General features: G+C 52.7%; 1 protein-coding gene and 1 long non-coding RNA gene across 4 annotated transcripts; one reads left to right on the top strand and one right to left on the bottom strand.

Annotated features, from left to right (window-relative positions):
• The first annotated feature begins 487 nt into the window (after positions 1-487).
• On the top strand, positions 488-3,139 carry LOC139073538 (uncharacterized). The gene is made up of 2 exons (XR_011522372.1): positions 488-680; positions 1,163-3,139. It is a non-coding gene; the product is annotated as an uncharacterized lncRNA (long non-coding RNA).
• Positions 1,035-9,415, bottom strand: SIGLEC11 (sialic acid binding Ig like lectin 11). 3 transcript variants are annotated; one of them, XM_008531193.2, is made up of 9 exons: positions 9,087-9,415; positions 8,627-9,010; positions 8,199-8,483; positions 7,951-7,998; positions 4,717-4,974; positions 4,358-4,642; positions 4,015-4,111; positions 3,600-3,678; positions 1,035-1,998 (listed from the first exon to the last, which is right to left on the bottom strand). In XM_008531193.2, exons 1-9 carry the CDS (start codon positions 9,121-9,123, stop codon positions 1,807-1,809), a joined length of 1,665 nt encoding a protein of 554 aa, XP_008529415.2. In that variant the 5' UTR covers positions 9,124-9,415; the 3' UTR covers positions 1,035-1,806. The 3 variants fall into 3 exon arrangements, with proteins under 3 accessions (XP_008529415.2, XP_008529416.2, XP_008529418.2); XM_008531194.2 differs by having other exon boundaries at positions 3,638-3,678; XM_008531196.2 differs by lacking the exon at positions 3,600-3,678.
• Between the last annotated feature and the right edge of the window lie 12,623 nt (positions 9,416-22,038).

The following is a 22,038-nucleotide window of genomic DNA, read 5'->3' as shown; positions in this document are numbered from 1 at the left end:
ATGGGGAGATGCGGAGGCCAGGCGGGGGCAGAAACTGCTCCGAGACGCCCCCACTGGCCTGCTCAGGAGAGGCCTCCTGTCCTGGTTGGAAGAGGTGTGTCTAACCCTTTCCAGAAGGGGCTATTCCTCAGCGAGAGAGAAAACCCATCCGAAACTCCCCTGCATGTCGCCCCTCTTTGTTCACGAGTCACAAAAGGCGAAGGACATCATCGGCCCTTCTGGGCTCCAAATCGGGTACGAGGACGGTCAGCGCCTGTCGCTCCCGTCCTCCTGGCCCCGGGCCCAGTCAAGCACCCCGAGGTGCCAGCAGCCCCTCTGTGCTCCCCCTCATCTCTGAGCAAGCAAAGCCCGCAGGGCCCGGCGCTGCTCAGACAGCGGGAGAATCCCACATCCAAGGAGCATGAGGACAGTTTCCCTCCGTGTCCCCAAACCCACTCTGGTCGATCTGTCTCCTGAGCCGGCTTCTTAACCTCGTGTGTTTTGACAGCTCATCCCCCTAACTCTGAAAGAGGAGGGTGTTGTCATCAGCTTTAGAGAGAATCACGCGGCCCAGGGGGTGGGGATGACCTGCATGTCACCACGCGGCTGATGGTGGCTGGAGCCCCTCCGTCCCCTACACCCACCTCTGCCCCAGAATGAAACCCTGGCTGCAGGCTCATCAGATGCTTGTGGTGCTGGTGGTGAGTGTTTTAAAATAACTTTTGATGCAGGACAGCTTGAAGCCTTCAGTGAATGCAGGTGTGTGGTGTCTCAAAGAGGAATGAATGACTGGAGGGAGGGAGGGAGGAAAGGATGAATGGATGGACGAAAGGATGAATAAACGGAAGGAACGAGGAATAGATGAATGAATGGAGGGGCTTGAATGGTTGGAGAAGAAGATTGGCAACTGTGTGCCAATACGTGTCCGACATATTGGCTCATCGCACCAATGCTGAGCATGTTTCCTCGTTAGTAGAAAAAAGCCACTGGGCATTCAGTGGAAAAAAGAACAAAAGTGGGATGTGACCACTGTAAAAACTACATAACAACATAGGTTGTAACTGCAAGGAATTTTATGAACAAATTCTGCAAAAAGAAGAAGCCATTAAAGGGAACCAAAACATCGGGGACGTATAATTAAAGAGAGAGCTATGTAATCTGGATGGCCCTTCATTTATTTCAGATACTCAGTGAGTGGCTCTCTGTGGGGTAAAATACCCGAGTTGGGTTTCCAGGAAGGAGGCGGTGAGAGAGCCCGGCCGGCAGGGCGTCCACGAGGAGGTGCCCCAGGGGTCGTCCCCTGGAGAGGAGGAGGAGGAGGAGGAGGCAGGTGGCCCAGAGGGAGAACCGAGCGGCGACGCAGCCCGACGACAGCCGAAGACCGGCCTGTGGGGAGCTCTGAGCTAGAACAGACCTGCTGGGTGGCCCCCATTTGGGCCAGGATGGCGGCACCCGTACACCAGCCCAGCTGCCCTGGGAGGTGTGGCCTCGGGCACCGTGCCCTCTGCCCACGCACCCTGTCGGATGCCTTGGGTTAATGACTGCCTCGACGCCCCACAGCCACCCTGTGGGGTAGGTTGGTTGTGTCCATTCTACAGAGAGGAACGCTGAGAGGTCCGGGGACTTGCTCAAACTCACGCTTGTAATTGGTGACGGGGCTGAAATCTGAGCCCAGTTCTGCCCACCAGTCACCACACTAGTGTGACTCCCGTACACTCACTGGCAGCCCGTTTACATAGAGACCTGCACCCTCAGGGATTGGCCCCTGAGGTCCCCTTCCCGGGGAAGCCCCGAGTCCTCCGGCTGAGGCCGCTGGAGCTGGGGCCGTCATTTGCGGATCTTGACCTCACAGTACTCAGTGGTGCTGGTGGCCTCCTGGTCACAGGGCTCCCGGGGCCTCAGCTCGCAGAAAGTGAGGGAGGCGTAGTGGAGCTCCTCCTCCTCTCCCATGCCCGGGGCGGCCACAGCTGGGGGCAGGCGGTCTAGGGAGCTGCCTGGCAGGCACTCGTATTGGTCAGCCTGGGTGGAGGGGAGAGAAGAGGCTCAGATGAGGATAACGGTGGCCGGAAGGGAGCAAGGAAGGCCCACAAGCAAACCTGGAACCTGAGCATTGAGTCTCTCATCTATTCATTCCACAAACTGGCTGAACCCCCATTCATTCATTCATTCACTCAACAAACATTTGAGAGTAATGATGCCTGGCTATTGATAATCAAGTGCCAGCCTCCTAGATGGCTTACAACAATCCACTGGGGAGACCCTGTTATCCTCCTTTATCAGATAGAGAAACTGAGGCCAATAAATACCCCAAAATCACACGTTTAGTTGTTGGTAAGGTCAAGATTCATACGCAGGTCTCTCTGCCCCATGCCCACTGCCTTATGGAACAGCTCCCCTGCGCCAGGCCCTGGATATGCAGTGGGGAACAGAGCAGACGCCATCCCTGAAGCCCCACAGCTTGCAGTGCGGGAAGCACACATTAAAGTAGTAGTCAATTATATGACTATCTAATTGCAAATGGTGACAAGATGCACAGGAATGGGGCGGGTGGTGTGAGAAGGGCAGGGATTTGCTCAGACCTGGACTGCCCTTGGGGACCACTCAGCATTTCGGAAACTCAGGTAAACGCAATTGCAAAATTGTGTTCTGAACCCCAAAATCAAAGAATGTTGTGCAGTAAAGGGTTAACCTCGCCCAAAGCAAGCTTCGACCCTTCGCCCAAGCACCCGGCAGGGAATCTCTGACCTTTGGACTGTCCTGCCTGATAGGAGTGTCTGGGTTTACCTGGGACCTTGGGCCACGAGAGACAGTCTGTGCTGACAACGGTGATTGACGGTGGGGCCTTGGGCCACGTGGTATCTCCCTGACCCCTGGACTAAGGTCAGCCACATGGGCAGTCAGCCATGTCTACATGACCAACTGCCAATAAAAACCCTGGACCCCGAGGCTCAAGTGAGCTTCCCCAGTGGGCAGTACCCTGTCTGTGGGCACATGTCATTGTGGGAGAAGTAAGTACCATCTTCGTGACGCCATTGGGAGCCACCCTGGAGGCTCATTCCTGGTCTCTCAGAACCCAGCCCTGTGAGCCTTTCCCCTCGGCTGATTTTACTCTCTGTCCGTTTGCTGGAATAAATCATAACTGTGAGCACAACAGTTTTCAGTGAGGCCTCGGAGCGAGTTATTGAACCTGAGTGTCTTGGGCACCCCTGAGCTTGCATTTGGCGTCAGAGGGAGAGTGGTCTGGGGGACCCCTGAACTTTGTTGTAGACAGTTATGATCCTGGGGAGATCTCTTTGGCAGCCTGTGTTGGGGAGGAGAGTTAGAAAGGAGGAGGAAAGTGGGTCACGGGCCCAGAGAGAAATGAGGAGGTGGCGGTAGGGAAGGTCCCGTTGGAGCTGGCACGGTGAGATGGACGGGCGTGGGGGTCCTAGGCTCTGAGAGCGGAGATGGAGAGCAGAGGGGAGGCGAGTCCTGGGTCACTGGACCTGGGGACTGAGTTGATGGGGACCGAAGAGCAAAAGCCTATTTATGGCATGATGACCATCTAAGTCATCAAGAGGAGTGTGGCCGTGGGGACGTGGCCAGATGGGATCCTGATGGACAGAGAGCTCATCACTCACCGGGGAGATAGGACCCAGCCTGGAGGGGGCATCCTCACCAGCTGCCGCCTCGGGTGTCGCCTTCCTGCAGGTCTTCACTCTGAGGGGGGGAGGCCGGGACCGTTGACCAGCCGGCTGGCTCAGAGCTTGGAGTGTGGCTACGGTCCCCCTGCTTAAGAGGCTGAAAGAGCTGACCAAGGCCGGGAGGTGGGGGACACACCTAGCCTGATGACTTTCATAATGACAACAGGGGCCCTTCACGGATGGCTGGGATCGGGGGGCGGGAACAGACCCTGCTCTGATTCTCTGGCCCCAGACCCAATTCTCACAAGCTCAGCATCGTCCAGATTCCTCCAGCTGGGGCCGTCTGGGATCCCGGGACCTGGACCCCTGCCCACCGCCGGCACCCAGCCTCCCTCCTGGGGACAACACTCACATGAGGAAGAGGACACAGGTGCAGAGACTGAGCAGGCCGGCAACACCAGCTCCCCCGAAAGCCCCCAAAACGAATCCTTCCCCGAGCTCGGGCTTCCCTGCCGACGAGTGGGGTTTGGGGTGACTCCCCTCCAAACCCCAGCACCCTCGTGCCCCCTCCTCCCACGGAACTTGAGCTGTCACGTTCCTCAGCTCCCAACCAGCTAAAGAACGGGACTCTGCCCCCCCAGCCCTTCCTCTCACGCTTTCCCATCCAGGCCCCAGCCGCTCCCCCTCCAAGCTTCATCTTCTCTAGGATGGAGAGTCCTTCCTCCCTAAGCCTCACCCCTCGGCAGACCCCTGACCTGGCAGCAGCAGGACAGTCATGCTCCGGGCCCCGTGGACATTCGTGGCCTCGCAGCTGACTCTGAGGCCGGAGCTGAGCCCCTCGATGAGGCTCAGGGAGCTGTTGGCCCAGGGCCCGGAGGAGCTGGAGGTGATGGTGAAGGAGGCGTTGCTGCTGTTCCCCTCCAGCAGACGCTCCCCCAGCCGCCAGCGCACGGAGGGGGCCGGCTGGGCTCGGGAGGAGCAGCCACAGTGCAGACCCTCGTCCTCCCAGGAGCAGGAGGGTCCCAGCAGCTGTGGGGGGTCTGTGGGGAAGGAGGAGAAGTCAGCGGTGCCTCTGCCTGCCCAGGACTCCCCTCCCTGGTCCTCCCACACTCACAGTGCACAGAGAGGTGCAGGGAGACGCGCAGGGAGCCCCGAGGATGCTGAGCTTGGCAGATGAATTCGCCTTCATGCTCCGACTCCACCCGGGGCAGCTCCAGGAGCCCGGGCCTCGAGGCCTGGAGGGGACTCAGGGTCTGGTTCCCCTTGACCCAGTTCAGTGTAGCCGGAGGGTTGCTGTCGGCGACACAGACCAGACGCAGGGACTCCCCTTCCGGGATGGTAAGAGACGAGCCGTTCCCTGGGTATTTCAGTTCTGGAGAGAGAGAGACAGAGAGAGACAGAGAGACAGGGACAGAGAGAGAGAGAGAGCACACTGAGCTCAGGCCTGAGGCTCAGAAGCTCTGCTCCTATTTCTCTCTCCTCTCCTTTGTTTCTGTTTTGTTTTGTTTTTGAGGAAGACTGGCCCTGAGCTAACATCTGTGTCCATCTTCCTCTACTTTATATGTGGGACGCCTGCCACAGCGTGGCTTGATGAGCGGTGTGTAGGTCCACACCCAGGATCCCAACCCGTGAACCCCAGGCCGCCAAAGCGGAACGTGCAAATATGACCAGTACGCCAGGGGCCGGCCCCTCTCCTTTGTTTCTAAGTTGGGAAGCGACCTCCACAAGCAATTTGTTGACCAGCTTTATTGAGATATAATTCACATACCATGCACTTCCACTTACGTGCCGTTTAAAGAGTCGGGCAACCATCACCACAATCGATTTTACAATGTTTTCATCACCCCAAAAAGGAAAAGGGGAGCATACGAGAGAGTGTGGCTGGAGAAATCAAAGCGTAGCTTAAAGAAAGCAGCCTGTACCCTCGCCTCCCCCGGTCCTTCCACCCTGCAGCCCTAAGCAACCACTGACCACTTTCCATCTCGATGGCTTCATCTGGATTCGTCTAGTCTGGACACTGCGTGCAAATAGAATCATCTAGTATGGGGCTTTTGTGTCTGGCTGCTTTCGCTCCTCATGTTTTCCAGGTTCATCCACATTGTAGCGCCTGTCAGAACTTCCTTTTCATGGCTCAGTCACATCCATCGTCTGGATAGACCAGTCTTTGTTTATCCGTCCATCCATTGACGGACACTGGGTTGTCCCTGGACCTCTTTTTTTTTTTTTTTGAGGAAGATTAGCCCTGAGCTAACTGCTGCCAATCCTCCTCTTTTTGCTGAGGAAGACTGGCCCTGAGCTCACATCCGTGCCCATCTTCCTCTACTTTATACGTGGGACACCCACCACAGCATGCCGTGCCAAGCTGTGCCATGTCCGCACCCGGGATCCGAACCAGCGAACCCCGGGCTGCCAAAGCAGAACGTGCACACTTAAACGCTGCGCCACCAGACCGGCCCCATCTCCTGAACCTCTTTGAGGCAATTTGTCCTTGTCCACATGTCTCTCTCCCCTTCCTGAACAGTTCAGCATCCCTCATCCAGGCGTCCCAAATTCAAGGGCCGAATCCTTCAAGGTTCTCCGGGACCCGATCTCTACGTCCTCGTCTCCTTTCCCCCGTTATCTCAGGATAAGCAGGAAGTTCATATTTTGCATCCTAAAAGTCACAAAGGAGGAAGGGGTGTTGGGAACCAAGTCTCCCCGCCACACGGACTCCCCAGGCAGCTAATTCCTCTTGCCAGAGGCTACACGTGCTCATGCAACTGTTCAGAGCAGCACTGTTCACGTTAGCCACAAGGAGGACACAACCCACGTGTCCGTCAACGGACGGATGGAGAGACAAACGGTGGTCCATCCAGACAGTGGAATATTATTCAGCCACAAAAAGGGACGGAGCCCTGATCCAGCCTACAATGTGGATAAGTCTTGAAAACATAATGCTGAGTGAAAGAAGCCAGACCCAAAAGACCACATCCTGTAGGACTCCATTTATGTGCAATGTCCAGAACAGGCAAATTCATGGAGACGGAAAGGAGACCGGTAGTTACCCCGGGCTGGAGAGAGGGAGGAACAGGGACTGGCTGCTTCATAGGTACAGAGCTTTCCTTGGGGTGACGAGAATGTTCTGGAACTAAATAGAGGTGGTGTCTGCACAACATTGTGAATGTCTCAAATGCCAGTGAATTGTTCACTTTAAAATGGCTGATTCTGGGCTGGCCCCGTGGCCGAGTGGTCAAGTTCACGCGCTCTGATCGGCGGCCCAGGGTTTTGCTGGTTCAAATCCTGGGCGCGGACATGGCACCACTCATCAGGCCACGCTGAGGTGGCGTCCCACATGCCACAACTAGAAGGACCCACAACTAAAATATACAACTATGTACCAAGGGGCTTTGAGGAGAAACAAGAAGGAAAAAAGAAGATTGGCAACAGATGTTAGCTCAGGGCCAATCTAAAAATAAATAAAATAAAATGGCTAATTTTGTTATATGAATTTAATTTCAGTTGAAAACAATAAATAGGCAGGAACACGTATGTTTCAGTCCTATTAACATGATGTTTTCAAAAGCATGGTAAATTAAACATCGCATAGGGATTCAAACATAGGAAGTAAAATTACAAGAAAAGAGAAGGAATGTGGACGTGTTCATTAACGTGATTGTGGTAATCGTTTCACAGTGTGTATGTATATCAATCATGTTGTATGCTTTAAATATACACAATTTTTGGGTCAATTATACTTCAATCAAAAATAAAGTTAAATAAAAGAAATGAGAATGGGGCCGGCCCAGTGGCACAGCAGTTAAGTGCGCAGGTTCCGCTTCAGCACCTGGGGTTCACGGGTTTGGATCCTGGACACGGACCCATGCACTGCTTGGCAAGCCATGCTATGACAGGCATCCCACATACAAAGTAGAGGAAGATGGGTATGGATGTTAGCTCAGGGCCAGTCTTCCTCAGCAAAAAAGAGGAGGATTGGCAGCAGGTGTTAGCTCAGGGCTAACCTTCCTCAAAAAAAAAAGCAAAAAGAAATGAGGAGACAAAATTCAGCATAGTGGCTTTCTTTGAGGCAAGATGGAAGGGCCCAAACTTGGGAAGGGGTATTTAGGGTGCCCCAAAGATGGGGTTGCCGTTCTTTTTCTTAAGCTCAGTGGTGAGAACCAAGGCATTCATTTTATGATGGTTCCTCATAACTTGCACATATTTGACAAAAAGTCTTTTGAGGGAATGAAGAGTAAGGAAAAACCATATGTTAGAGAGTGTATGTCCGGGGCTCCCATCTCTGCTCTCCCTGCGTCTCTCCACGGGCCACCTGCTCCTGTCCCCGCCTTGGGGAGGGGATGCCCCGTCCTACCTGTGCAGTTTCCCCGGAAGATGCTGATGGTCAGGTCCCATGGAGCATCTAGGACAGCGACACAGTGACGGATGGAGTCAGAGCCGGCCCTTCCGCCCGCCCCCTACGCACCCCGGGAGGCACGGAAATGGAAAGAGAATCAGAAGGAAGCCTGTGTCCTTCCTGCCGTGGACCCCAGCCCTGGCCTCCAGGTCACCGGCGCTCAGCCCCCTCCCAGCCCTTCCCCTCGGCCCTCAGGAAACACTCACAGGACACGCTGAGGGTGAGGGTCCCCTCGGTGCTGACGCCAGCCCTGGGAAAGGTGACCCGACAGGTGAGGTTGGTGCCGTGGTCCTGCGGGCGGGGGGTGAGCGAGATCTCCCAGGAGTTATAGGCCCTCAAGTCCAGGCCCGGGGCTCCGAGGGCGGCCCCAGTCCAGGAGACGATGGGGGGCGTCGGCTGGAAACAGGCCCCTGGCACGGAGCACGTCAGGTGGCTGCGGCAGCCAGATTCCAGGGGCCGGTCGATGTGGATGTCGGGGGTCTGTGTGAGCGCTGGGGAGGAGAGTGGGAGAGGCTGGACCCCCATGGGACCCTGCACGGACCACGCCCCACTGTCCTCCTTAAAGATGCAGGGCCAGGGGGCCGTTCCTGCCCCCGAGGACACACTCCGCCCATCCCTGGAGACCATTCCCTACCTCTCACTGTCACGGGGACCAGGACACTCTTGTGAGTGTTTCTCAAGTCCCCTCCTCTCTCCAGTTGAAAATAATAGAGTCCACTGTCCCCCTTCTTGGCGCCTGCGATGCTCAAAGAGCAGTTGTTGGTCTTGGGGTCCCCGGAGAGGAGGAATGGAAACTTGGTCTTCGCTTTTCCTGTCCTGGCTGGGTTGTTTGTGGCCACGAGAACGTCCTTTGGGGCACTAACCCTTTTCTGGAACCAGGAGCCGTAGGCAGGTGTGGGATCATTCAAGCCAACCCCGACAGAGGACACCGTGCAGGACACGAGGACACACAGGCCCTCCTGCACCGTCACCGACTCTGGCACTTGTATCTCCACCCTCGGATTCTCCTGCAGGGACCCTGGCAGGACACGGAGGCTCAGCTGCAGCCCCACCCCCCTACCGGGCCCAGGAGCCCCGGCCCTGCACCCACTCACCTGCCCACAGCAGAGGCGGCAGCAGCAGCAAGAACATCTCCAGGGTCCTTGGGGCTGGGCCTCCCCCTGGGACCGTCTGGCCTCTGGAGCTGCCTGTCAGTCCACAGGAAGCTCCAACAGGAAGCTTCTGAGAGGGGAGGGGGCAGTGACCATCCACAGAAGAGGAACTGAGGAATGCCAAATGTCCCAGAAGGTCCCCTCTTCCGACTTCTCCTTTCACAGATGGAAGCCACAGGGCAGAGAGAGGATGGGGGGGCGGGGCGCTGGTCTTGTCCCAAATCAGGAAGGAGCCGCTCCAGGTCGGCCTCAAGGGGAGCGAGGTCCCAAGAGATGGGCTGTCAGGAGAAATAGTGAGTAACAGCTTCAGGTAAGGTCATTCGTTCACTCAGTCATTCATTCATTCATCGCCGGGCAGACATGGACTCCATGCAGGCGCTGGGGGCCAAGACTAGAGCAGGACCCCCTGACTCCTGCCCTCAGGGCATCACCCTTGCGTGACCCCAAGCCCAGTGCCCCCACGAGCTCCCTGCCTGTCTCGGGGCTGTGTCTACACAAGGCTCCCAGCTCCACAGTGAGAGCAGCCAGCTGCACAGGGCCACGAGCTCCAAAGGGCTTCCCGCTTGGGGTTTGATGCTTTGAGGTCAACATCTTGAAATCCTTAGTCATTTTATCCTTGAATTCATGTTCTGTAGGTGAACTCTAATGGGAGAATGGGGCACGCACCAGGGGGCTTGAGACCTTGGACCACATGCGGTCATATCTCTGCCACCTCCCCACCTCCTCCATCTCCATGACAGGGTCTCAGCCCCACCTCACCCCCTATGCCCCCACCTGGGCACAGAGAGGGTCTGGGTGATGCTGAGTTGAGAGGCAGGAGCCCAGGCACCCTGAGGGATTGGACATTAACCAGCAAATAAAACCACTTTGGAGGCCAGCCTGGTGGCACAGCGGTTAAGTTCGCATGTTCCACTTTGGCAGCCTGGGGTTCGCTGGTTTGGATCCCGGGTGTGGACATGGCACCGCTTATCAAGCCATGCTGTGGTAGGCGTCCCACATATAAAGTAGAGGAAGATGGGCACGGATGTCAGCTCAGGGCCAGTCTTCCTCAGCAAAAGGAGGAGGATTGGCGGCAGATGTTAGCTCAGGGGTAATCTTTCTCAAAAGAAAAAACCCAGAAAACCACTATGAACAAAATGTGGTCCCTCCACACAATGGAATATTATTCAGCCATAAAAAGGAATGAAGCACTGAGAGATGCTGCAACATGGATGAACCTCAAAATCATCATGCTTAGTGAAAGGAGCCAGGCACAAAAGGCCACATATTGTGTGACTCCATCTGTATGAAACGCCCAGAATAGGCAAATCCACAGAGACAGACAGTGGATCAGCAGACACCAGGCCTGCAGGGAGTGGAGTATGGGGAGTGGCAGCCAATGAATTGGGGTCTCCTTTTGGGGTGATGGAAAAGTTCTGGAACTGGGTAGTGGCGATGGTTGCACAACATGTGACTTCATGTCACTGAGTTGTGCACGTTAAAATGGTAAATTTTATGTGGCCACAACTTCTTGAATGTTAAAAAGCAAAACATCACAACAGGTCAAAAGAGAGAGGCCATGAAAGAAAGGAAAAAGGTTTTTCCTGCTTTTCGTCAAAGGGGCCCCCCATCTTCGTTTTGCTCAGGGGCCTGCAAATCATTTAGCCGGCTCTGGTGAGAAGCTTCCCGTCTTACACCCACCGTGACAGGAGGGCGTGGTCAGCACTGCCCAGGGCTTGCTGGATACGTGTCCCTCTCCTGAGAGTCAGGACCACATGAGAATGAAGGACAAATACCTGCTTGCATCCAGCCCAGCTCCTCAATTTACCAGCTGTGCATCTAGTAAAGAGCTAGCCTTACCCAAAGAGAGGTCTAGCCTTTGCCTGAGCTCCTGGGAAGCGACCCCTAAGCCCTTGGCATGTCCCGCCTGATAAGAGTGACTGGTATGGGGCCAGCCCGGTGCCATAGTGGTTAAGTTCGTGCACTCTGCTTTGGCAGCCCCAGGTTCGTGAGTTTGGAACCCGGGCACAGAACTACACACCGCTCATCAAGCCACACTGTGGCAGCATCTCACATACAAAATAGAAGAAGATGGGCACAGATGTTAACTCAGCGACTATCTTCCTCAAGCAAAAAGAGGAAGATTGGCAACAGATGTTAACTCAGGGCCAATCTTCCTCAGCAAAAAAAAAAAAAAAAAAAAAAAAAAGCACCACTTGGCTTACCTGGGGCCTTGGGCCACACCAGATAGTCTGTGTAACAACATGATTATGGTGGGACCTTGGGCTGTGTGGTATCAGCTTGACCCCTGGAGGGGCTGGAGACTCAACAACTAAGGTCAGCCACATGGGCGCTCCATGCCTATGTGACCGACCCTGTGTCAGTTTCCTGGGGCTGCCGTGGCAAAGTACCACAGACCACACTTACAGAAATTTATTGTCTCACCGTTCTGGAGGCTAGAAGTCTGAAATCAAGGTGCCAGCAGGGCTGGTTCCTTCTGAGGGCCATGAGGGAGAATCTGTTCCAGGCCTCTCTCCTGGCTTCCGGCAGCTTCCAGCTTTCCTCAGCTTATAGATGATGCTCTCCCTGCGTCTTCACATGGTCTTTCCTCAGTACGTGTCTGTGTCTGTGTCCAAATGTCCCCTTTTTGTAAGCACACCAGTCCTACCGCATTAGGGCCCACTCTCATGGGCTCACCTTAACTGATCACCTGCAGAGATCTTATTTCCCAATGAGGTCGCATTCACAGGTCCCGGGGGTTAGGACTCCAACACCTTTTCGGGGGGACACGTCAACCCATGACAGGCCCTCAGTAGAAGCCCTGGACCCCAAGGCCCAGAGGAGCTTCCTCTGTTGGCAACACTCCATACACATCGTCACCGTGTCACTGGGTGTGCTGGTCAGCTTCAGGCTGCCATGGAATTCCACAGACTGGGCAAGAAACAGCAGAAATTTACTCTCTCTCAGTTCTTTTTTTTTTTTTTTTTTTTTTGAGGAGGATTAGCCCTGAGCTAATATCTGCCGCCAATCCTCCTCTTTTTGTTGAGGAAGACTGGCCCTGATCTAACATCCGTGCCCATCTTCCTCTACTTTATATGTGGGACGCTGCCACAGCATGGCTTGCCAAGTGGTGCCATGTCCACACCCAGGATCCAAACCAGCAAACCCCGGGCTGCCAAAGCGGAACGTGCAAACTTAACCGCTGCGCCACCCAGCCGGCCCCTCTCTCTCAGTTCTGGAGGCTGTGAGTCCAAGATCAAGGTGCCGACTGGGTGAGGGCCCACTGCCTGGCTTGCACGCGGCTGCCTTCTCTCTGTGTCCTCCCATGGCAGAGAGAGAGATTCCTGGTGTCTCTTCTCATCAGAACACCAATCCTATCTTATCAGGGCCCCCCCCATGACCTCATCTAACCTTCATGACCTTCTTGGCCCTATCTCCCAATGCAGTCACGTTGGAGTCACCATTCAATGTGTCAATTGGGGGGGACACAATTCAGTCCATGGCACTGGGAGAATTAAGTGCTGTCCACACGACCCCACTGGGGGGGGGACCCTGGAAGCCCACGCCTGGCCTCGCCTGGACGCAGCCCCGTACACGTTTCACTTGCAGATTTTAATCTCAGTTCTTCCACTCAAATAAACCACGAGTGGAACGGTTTCTCTGAGTTCTTTCAGTCCTTCTGGGGGATCACTAAAACTCGGGGTGGTCTTGGGGAACCCCCATAACAGTCTGCTTCCCCCCTCAGGCTGTGGTGCGGAAAACCACGGTTTTCTGAAGTCGGGGCGCAGGTGCCCGCCTGCCTGGGTCTGTGGATTCTGCGTCCCCCATCTCGGCGCCCTCGGTGCGCCCGCGGGTGGACATGCCGCAATGTGCTCGGAACCGGCCCAGAGCTTGTCTAGGTTGGGACGGGAAAATTGCTGAGATTATCACAAATACATAAAAGGAAATGGAACGAACCGTCCGACACCGCAGAGAGAGAGTATCACTTCCCTTTCGTCTGTAAGCAGTTCCTCGCTTCGCTTCTCAACCGCTCGTCTCTAACCACAAGGCACCAGCGCTTTTAACCAAATGGTCCCAGGTTGGACCACAAGGACACCACCCAGCATCAGCAGAGCCCCTAACCCGTGGCCGGTTGACCCAAGGTCACCGCATCCCCTGCCAATCCTTCTTGTTGACACTGTGACTGCATCGTCCATAGCCCGGCCTGGACCCCACGGACAGCAGTCCGGGAAAGGGCCTCGGGGGCAGGAGGAAGGATGCCGGGACCTCCGTCTGACTCAGTCACTCTGTTTTGTCTTGTTTTGAGTCACTTTTTCAATTTCTGCAGAGTTGCAAAATGGGCCCCTAAAACTTCCCTTCTTTCAAATCAACTAAGCAATTCATTGCTTTTCCAATAGATGGTCAGAAAGAGTGGGGTGTGGTGGGGGGTCAGCCACCGGCAGGATTCCAGGGACCCAGGACCACATGGCCTTGACACATAGCATCACCCAAAGTCAGGAAGTGTCCAGCAGAGGAGAGAAACCCCGTTCTCTCTCTTCTATGGGAGACCTCATTGCCCCGGGTCTCCGTGGCGTGAAAGCCAGGTCCACTTGCCTGGACACGGGGGCCCCCCCCTTCTCAGGAGAAATATCAGGGTGGAGCGTCTAGCCCGGGACTCACAATGAAAAACACCCAAACGTGTGCGTGTAAGCTTGTGTGTGTGTGTGCGTGCGTATGCATGTGTCCCTCTGTCCGTGTCTGAATGTGTGTGTCCACTTTGTATGTATGTGTATGCGTCTTTGTATCTGTGCATCTGCCTGTGGGTGTGCATGTCTGTGTCTCTGAGTGTGTGTTTTGTACCTGCATGTCCATATGCGGCAAGGATATCTATTTGTGTGTGTGTGCGCGCGCACATGTGAGGCATTTGAAACCAGCCTCGTAGGCTAATCCCGAGAGGAGCACACGTATCTTGGGTACCACATTAGGGGTTTGGGGCATTATTTCTGGAGCAACAGGAGCCGTTCAAGTGTCTATAAGCAGAACTGTGCTTATAGTTAAGGAAATATTCAGTGTTTCTCCAGAGGTGTTCACCCATTGATTGTAGAAGGGTCCAGAAGTGGCTGCCCGCAGCCTCTGGCTCATCCCGCTCAGCCTGGGAAGGCGCATCTTTGCATCTGGCCTGGCTCGCTGACAGCCACCTGCCCGTCAGGCTGAGCTGGGCCCAGGAGGGGCTCAGACGAGGTGCAGGGATGGGACCCCTAGGACCACAGTGCTGTGACATCGCCCAGGGAGAGACAGAGGGTGTGGCGAGGGGCGGGGCCGAGAGAGCCCGTTTCTTTCTCTCTCTTCCCACAGACAGAATCGGAGAAAGTGCTATATCCCAGGTGGAAGATTCAAGCAGACGGTGTATGCGATAAGCTGAATAACAGCCCCCAAGGATGTGCACGTCCTGGTCCCCAGAACTCGTGAGTATGTCACTTCGAATGGCAAAAGGGACTTCGCAGGGGTGATCACGTTAAGCATCTTGGGATGGAGGAATTGTCCAGATGGTCCCTAAATGTAGCCACAAGTTTATAAGAGAGAGGCAGAGGGAGATCCGACTACAGAAGGACAAGAAGGATGTGTGACAACAGAAGAGACTGTAGCGAGGCTGCCGAGGCTCAAAGGATGCTGGCGGCCACCAGCAACCGCAAGGAGCAAGGACCACATCCTCCCCTGGAACTTCCGGGAGAAACCCACTTGCCGACACCTTGATTTGACGCCCAGGAGACTCCCGAACTGTAAACGAAGAGATTTTCATTGTTTTAAGCCACTATGTTTAAATTTAAGCCCTGCTCCCTTGACGGGCTCTAGTGGATGAGCCGTGTCTTTGCCTTTTCCAGCTTCTGGAGCTGCATTCCTTGCTCCATGGCCTCTGCCTCCGTCTTCAAAGCGAGTGGGGTAGCATCTCCTGTCTCTGATTCCGCTTTCTTCTGCTTTTCCATCACATGGCCTTCTTCTCTCCTGTGTTCAAAACCCCCTCTCCTTCCCTCTTCTAGGAGTGCTTGTGGTTGCATTTAGGGCCCACCTAGATAATCCAGGATGGTCTCTCCATCTCAAGATGCTTAGCTTAATCACACCTGCAACTTCCCTTTTGCTATATAAATGAACATTCACAGGTTCCAGCGATTAAGGCCTGGATATCAGGGCCGGCCCGGTGGCGCAGCGGTTAAGTGCGCACATTCCACTTCTCGGCGGTCTGGGGTTCATCAGTTCAGATCCCGGGTGCGGACATAGCACCACTTGGCAAGCCATGCTGTGGTAGGCGTCCCACATATAAAGTAGAGGAAGATGGGCATGGATGTTAGCTCAGGGCCAGTCTTCCTCAGCAAAAAAAAAGAGGAGGATTTGCAGCAGATGTTAGCTCAGGGCTAATCTTCCTCACACACACACACACAAAAAGACCTGGCTATCTTTGGGGGTCATTAATCAGCCACGGGGAACACACATGGGGAGGGATGAGCACACGTTGCTTTTTCCTGTCCAGGACCCTCGAGCATAGGGAAAGGGGGGGTGAGCTTTCTCTTCTCCAGCCTGCCTGGCCTCCAGGGGGCTACGAAAGACACTGACAGCACGTCTTCCTCCAGGAGAGTCGAAATTTGACAGCCAAAGAAAATAAACGATTCCACTGCACCAATGGCCAAGCTGCTCCTTTTAGACCGACCCTCCCACAGATAGCAAATAACTTATTTATTAACAGCAACAATTCTTTACCTCTGGATAAACTCTGAAAATGGTTACCTGCAACAGTGAAGAGCAACCAAAGGGAGGTAACTTCTGAAGTAGATTAATGCTCGGGTGGGGGGGACAAAGGTCCTCTTAGATCCCCTTTTGTAATGCTTTCTGTCTGAAGGCAGATCTTAATGGGTCTTGGTCACCACAAGGGATGAATAAATCTTTGATGAAAACCATCCATCCTACTGGTTGATGAACCAGAGGACAGAGTTTGGGGAACCACAGTAGCTGGAAAAGGAGGGATAAATCCTGGAAAAGGAGAAAGTCACATAGGGGAGTCCCAAATATTGCGTGTAAAGTCTTCCCAAATTTCTGGTGACCCTTAAGCAATGCACACATGTGTCAGAATCCCAAGCATCCAAACTAAGGCTAAAGGAACTGAACAGAGATTTGGGCTGCTGTCCAGCTCGGAGGAGACAGAATTTAGCGAGAGTTCAGCCAAAGAAGCTGACCTCCAAAACAAGACACCTTAGAGGGACAAAACATAATCCACAACATATAGTTCACAATATCCAGGGTACAAATCCAACACTGCTATAAAGGCGAAGAAACAGACTCAACATAAAAGACAATCGGTGAAGACCAACACACAAAGATAAACTAGATGTTGGACTTCGCAGACGAGTGTTTTAAAGCAGCATTATAACCATGCTCGAAGACGTAAAGAAAAATATGGTCATAATGAATGAACACATATGAGCTCTTAGCAGAGAAAAAGGAATTACTAAAAAGAATTAAATGGAAATTCTAAAACTAAAAAGTACCAGATGAGAAAAGGGAAAGTGGAGAAGATAATTGATTGGATAATTGATCGAGAAGGGAGGGAAAGCTAGATCGAAGAGAAAGCTGTGATTGGTAAAGCAGCAGCAATCACTCATACTAGTCAGGAGAGAGGGAGAAATTTGGGATATTTTTGGTTTGCACTGTGACCTTGTTTTTTGTCTGCGCTTAGACAAAATTATGAAGTGATCTTGGTTTTTGTCTTTTTTTTTTTTTTAAAGACTGGCACCTGAGCTAACATCTGTTGCCAATCTTCTTCTTCTTTTTTTTTTTTCCTTCTCCCCAAAGCACCCCAGGACATAGTTGTATATTCTAGTTGTAGGTCCTTCTGGCTCTGCTATGTGGGACGCCACCTCAGCATGGCCTGATGAGCAGTGCCATGTCTGCACCCATAATCCAAACCAGTGAAACCCTGAGCCACCGAAACAGAGCACATGAACTTAACCGCTCGGCCATGGGGCCGGCCTCTTGTCTTACTTATTAAGGTCAAAGAGTGGCCTTGCCTGAATTTTGTGTTCTGAGATTGTTTATGCCCAACAGGAGAACACCACAGCCTAGCTGTGTCAGGCCACTTGTGGGGTACCAACAGCTCACTTTCTCTTTCTCAGCACATACATGTTCTTAAAAATTCTTGCAAGGTTGCTTTTTATCCATTTAATATATCCAAAGCTGAATCTCAGGGAAGCCATGTGCCTTATTTTCATTCATTCATTCAAGAAGACTGATGGCTGGGACCAGCGCTGTGGCCAAGTGGTTAAGTTCGTGCACTCTGCTGCGGCAGCCCAGGGTTTTGCTGGTTCGGACCCTGGGTGTGGACATGGCACTGCTTGTCAGTCCACGTTGAGGCAGCATCCCATGTGCCACAACTAGAAGGACCTGCAACTAAGATATACAACTATGTACCAGGGTGGATTTGGGGAGATAAAGCAGAAAAAAAAAAAGATTGGCCACAGTTGTTAGCTCAGGTGCCAATCTTAAAAAAAAGAAGAAGAAGAAGAAGAAGAAGAAGAAGAAGAAGATGATGATGATTGATGGCACATCTGTTTGTTACAAAGTCCTGGCTGGATTCAGTGGGTATAGGAATGAACAAAGAAGGATGCTACTCCATTAGGCCCTTACGCCACGACCAAGAGGTCATCAGAGCTGTTTTCTATCTTGGCATATTTCGCTTCCCTCTCAAGTATATGTATTTTCTCCTCAGTTTTGTTTTGTTTTATTTTTGAGGAAGATTAGCCCTGAGCTAACATCTGCCACCAAACCTCCTCTTTTTGCTGAGGAAGACTGGCCCTGAGCTAACATCCGTGCCCATCTTCCTCTACTTTCTATGTGGGACCCCTACCACAGCATGGCTTGCCAAGTGGTGCCATGTCTGCACCCGGGATCCAAACTGCGAAACCTGGGCCGCCAAAGCAGAATGTGTGCACTTAACCACTGCCACCGGGCAGGCCCTTGTCCTCAGTTTCTATCATGCTGGAAGTGTATCTTATTTAGTGCTGCCTCCATGTATATCCCTTCATTCAACAACCGTTGACTGTTCCCGCTGTGCCGGGGTGTTCCAATCACTAAGGAGGCCACATTGAACCAAAGAGACAAAAACTCCGTTCTGTGGAGCTTACATTTGAGTCAAGACACACAAACAACACACAAGTATACGTGCGATGGCGGTAAGTGCTATTGAGGGAAATAAAAGGCAGCGCAGGGGACTAGAGAGTGAGAGGAGGACGTGGTGGGCAAACTGGAAGGCAGCTCCCGATGACCCCTGCCTCCCGGTGTCCAGGCCCTTGTGTCATTCCTTCCCCTTGAACGTGGGAGGAACGAAGAAGGGATGGATGGTCTTAGGGTGGCCACACGCCTCCGTGACCGCCGAGCCCTCGTGCAGCGCGGCGCCCCGGGAGCTATACTCGTGGCCGGGGCTTCCAGTCCCGGGAATCGGGATCCTGCGGTCCAGGCGGGACAAGAAATAACCCACCTGCTTGGACCGTCAGAGTCGAGGATGGAGCAAAACCCACTGGCAGCGGGGCGCGCGCGCCACCTGGCGGCCGAGTCTTGCTAAGACCGCCGCCCGGAGGCGCACACGTTGCTTTGGGCGAAGCGGAGGCCGCGTCTCCAAGGGAGTCGCTATCCGGGGTGTTAACGGGGTTTGTCTGGAAATCAGTGCATGAAGCCGGGGCCGTGGACCAGCGGCTTCCGAAGGTTTCCGACCGTGATGCACGGTAAGAAATCATTTCACATCAGCATAGCTTCACTACCTACCACCCTTGTACGACCTGATGGTTTTTTACTCTATTCTATTCTATTCCTATCTTCAAACGAGAATCCTTTAAACTGGTTCCCAGACTCTATAACCGGTGCCTAGCTGCGCCATTTTTTCCAGCTCACAAAGAAAGATTATGATGGAGAAAAGGTTAGCGCCCAGGATGGACTCCCTCCAAACCCCTGGTAATGTCTGTCCACGTTGGGCTGCCTCTGGGGTCCTGCGTTGCCCGTTCCTGACTTCTGCATAAGGAACCTGGGCTCAGAGAGGCAGAGACACCTATTCAAGGCCACACAGCTGGGAGGTGCAGCGCCAGCTTCTGCCTCACTTCTGGAGGAGAAAAATCACTAAATGCTCCTAATTTCACTGTGAATGAGTAAAGCTTGATTTAGCCCTTTCTCCTTTTTTTGCCGGTAAGATTGACCTGCACTGGCCTGCTGTTTTCTTGTATGACGTAGATGAATGACATTCCAGCGCTGAGGCTTAAATTTGCAAGTCTTCATATGGAGCAAGACAAATCTAAGGTGGAGATAAAGAGTCTGTGTCTATTCTAGATTGTTCAAACAAGGCAGCCCTCCTAAATCTAGGTAAAGGTGACCAGTAAAATACAAAACTCATCTCTCAACAGCAATTGGCAAGGACCGCTCAGGCCAAAGTCCATGGGAATCGAGAACCAGAGAGGGGAGATGGCACTGAAGATGCTTCACCCTGAGGGCCTTGGCTGCTCCAGGCGAACTTGAACTTGAACTTGGACCTTGACACTTGTGTTTGTTCCTGCCAGGTGGCAACACTAAGCAAGGATTCTTCAAACTGAGTTCAAACTCTGAGGGTCACTGTCCTCCTAACCCTAAGTACCCCGAGTAAACATCCGCAGGAAGGCTGGCTGTGGCCATGGCTTCTCAGAGATGCATTTTTTCCTATTCTTCTTCTTTTTTTGATCTTGCTCTGCTCAGCACCCAATAGATGAAGGATAGTGAAAAGCCTGGGGTCACCCAAGTGGGGAATCTAAAAGACGACCCTCACAGCCATAAACCGAGACCCTGTGTTCGTCTCCTTTGGCGGCCGTAACAAATTCCCACAAACTTAGTTGCTTAAAACAACAGAAGGTTGTTCTCTCACAGTCCTGGAGGCCGAAGTCTGAAATCGAGCTGTGGGCAGGGCCAATTTCTCCCAAGGCTCTCGAGGAGAATCCTTCCTGGTTCTTCCGGCTTCTGGAGGCTCCGGGCGTTCCTGGGCTTGTGGCTGCATCGCTCCAGCCTCTGCCTCCATCCGCACAGGGCGCTCTCCTCCTCCTCTATTTGTGTCTCTCTTCTGTCCCTTATAAGGACACTTGTCATTGCATTTAGAGTCCATATCGGCATTTTTTTCCAAATAAGATCACGTTCATAGGTTCCAGGGGTGAGGGCGTGGACATATCTTTTGGGGGGACCACCTTTCAACCCATTACAGACCCCAAAGGCTAAACCATCAAGGGTGAACAAGAATTAAACCCACTCCACCAGTTCGTGGAATTGCAAGTGTCAAATAAAAACAGATTGGATGCACGCGGTTTTATTTTGAAGTGATGGAAATGTTCTGGAACTAGACAGAGCTGGTGGTGGTACAACATTGTGAATGTACTCCAGGTCACTGGATTGTTCACTTTAAAATGATTAATTTTATATTATGCGAATTCCACCTCAATTAAAAAAAATCAGATTTGGTAAGGAGAGACTCTACTCCAAAGGATTATTGCGAGGAAGAACTCTTGCAGAGGGGGGACACAATTGCAAGTGGAAAAACCGTAAGATTTGCAAGCTCCGAAGGGTTAGACAAAAGCCTTTCTTTTCTAGGGAGGAGGATGTGGGGAAGCGGGACGAAAAGGCAGCTTGATAGGACAGTAGATGGGAGAGACCAGCCATTCAGGGGTTGCATTCGGGCTCAGGCTGAAGATGGACCAAATGTCCCGAGAGCAGGGGGAAGGAGAGAGACTTAACCTAAGTTTGGTTAGCCAGCATTTTGTTAACAATGGGGAAGAAACAATTCAGCTAACCACTTATGAGTTCAAAAATGGCAATTTGGAGGGTCTGTGTGGCCCTGTCTTAGGTAAACAAGGGGGTCACTCCTTACCTAAGTCTTACGGACACGGATGCCTCTTTGCTGTCAGTCATCTCCAGAACGCAAAAGTGGGCGGGGCATTTCCCCCACTGTGGTCCAGACGCACAAGACGCGGGTAAGTTTCAGCATTGTCGCAAATAGAGATGCTTTACGGTGGGCGGACAGGAAAGCCCTGCTTCTGAGAAGCTGTAAGGAATGGTCACTTCCGGTGGAATTGCAGCCCCAGTTCAAACTCTTGGATGGTCCCATCGCGAGACTTGAATTTAAGGGGAAATGAATACTAATGCAGCAGGTGTCATGCTTTTTGGTCTCAGGAACTCTTTACACTCTAAATAAATATCGGAGACCCCAAAGAACTTTTGTTTGCATGGGCCGTAACTATCAATATTTAGTTTTAACAATTAAAATTGCAAAACTTCTAAGTCACGAGAATACACAAACACATGTTCTGTCAGCTGTCAGAGTGATGATGTCATCACACATCACATAACCTCTGGAAAACTCCAGAGAGAAAGAGAAGGGAGAGAGGCAAATAATGTCTTAGTATTATGATGAAAATAATTCTAACCTTGCAAATCACTTGAAAGGGTCTTGGGGACCCTGAGGCCCACAGACAACTGAGAACTGCTGGCCTCAAAGCCCCTGCATTCCTGACCTTGCTAATAACCATACTCCCTAAAGTCCATTTCACTTTCTTCTTTTTTTTTTTTTTTTTTGCTGAGGAAGATTAGCTCTGAGCTAACATCTGTGCCAATCTTCCTCCACTTTATATGTGGGTCACTACCACAGCATGGCTGACAAACGAGTGGTGTAGGTTCAGGCAGGGATCCCAACCCACAAACCCAGACCGCTGAAGCAGAGCACACAGAACTTAACCACTATGCCACAGGCTGGCCCTGCTTCTTCTTTTTAATAATAGTACCACCTAGGTTCTGGCTGAGAAAATGGCCACCCTCCTAGAGACTACATTTCCCAGGATCCCTTGCAGCTAGGCAGAGCCATGTGACTAAATTCTAGCCAAAGGAAAGGCCA

The sequence above is a fragment of the Equus przewalskii genome, chromosome 9 (genome assembly GCF_037783145.1).
Source record: "Equus przewalskii isolate Varuska chromosome 9, EquPr2, whole genome shotgun sequence".
NCBI classification, from domain to species: domain Eukaryota; kingdom Metazoa; phylum Chordata; class Mammalia; order Perissodactyla; family Equidae; genus Equus; species Equus przewalskii.
Note: the sequence above shows the minus strand (reverse complement) of the source record. Positions and strands in the feature narration are given on the sequence as shown.

Excerpts from the sequence above, each read along its gene's own strand:
- SIGLEC11 (XM_008531193.2), bottom strand. The coding sequence starts at position 9,123 with ATGTTCTTGCTGCTGCTGCCGCCTCTGCTGTGGGCAG. Across the intron at positions 7,999-8,198 it reads CCTCACCCTCAGCGTGTCCT|ATGCTCCATGGGACCTGACC; the intron begins GTGAGTGTTTCC and ends TCGCTGTCCTAG. Across the intron at positions 1,999-3,599 it reads GGCTGGGTCCTATCTCCCCG|GCTGACCAATACGAGTGCCT; the intron begins GTGAGTGATGAG and ends CCCTCCACCCAG.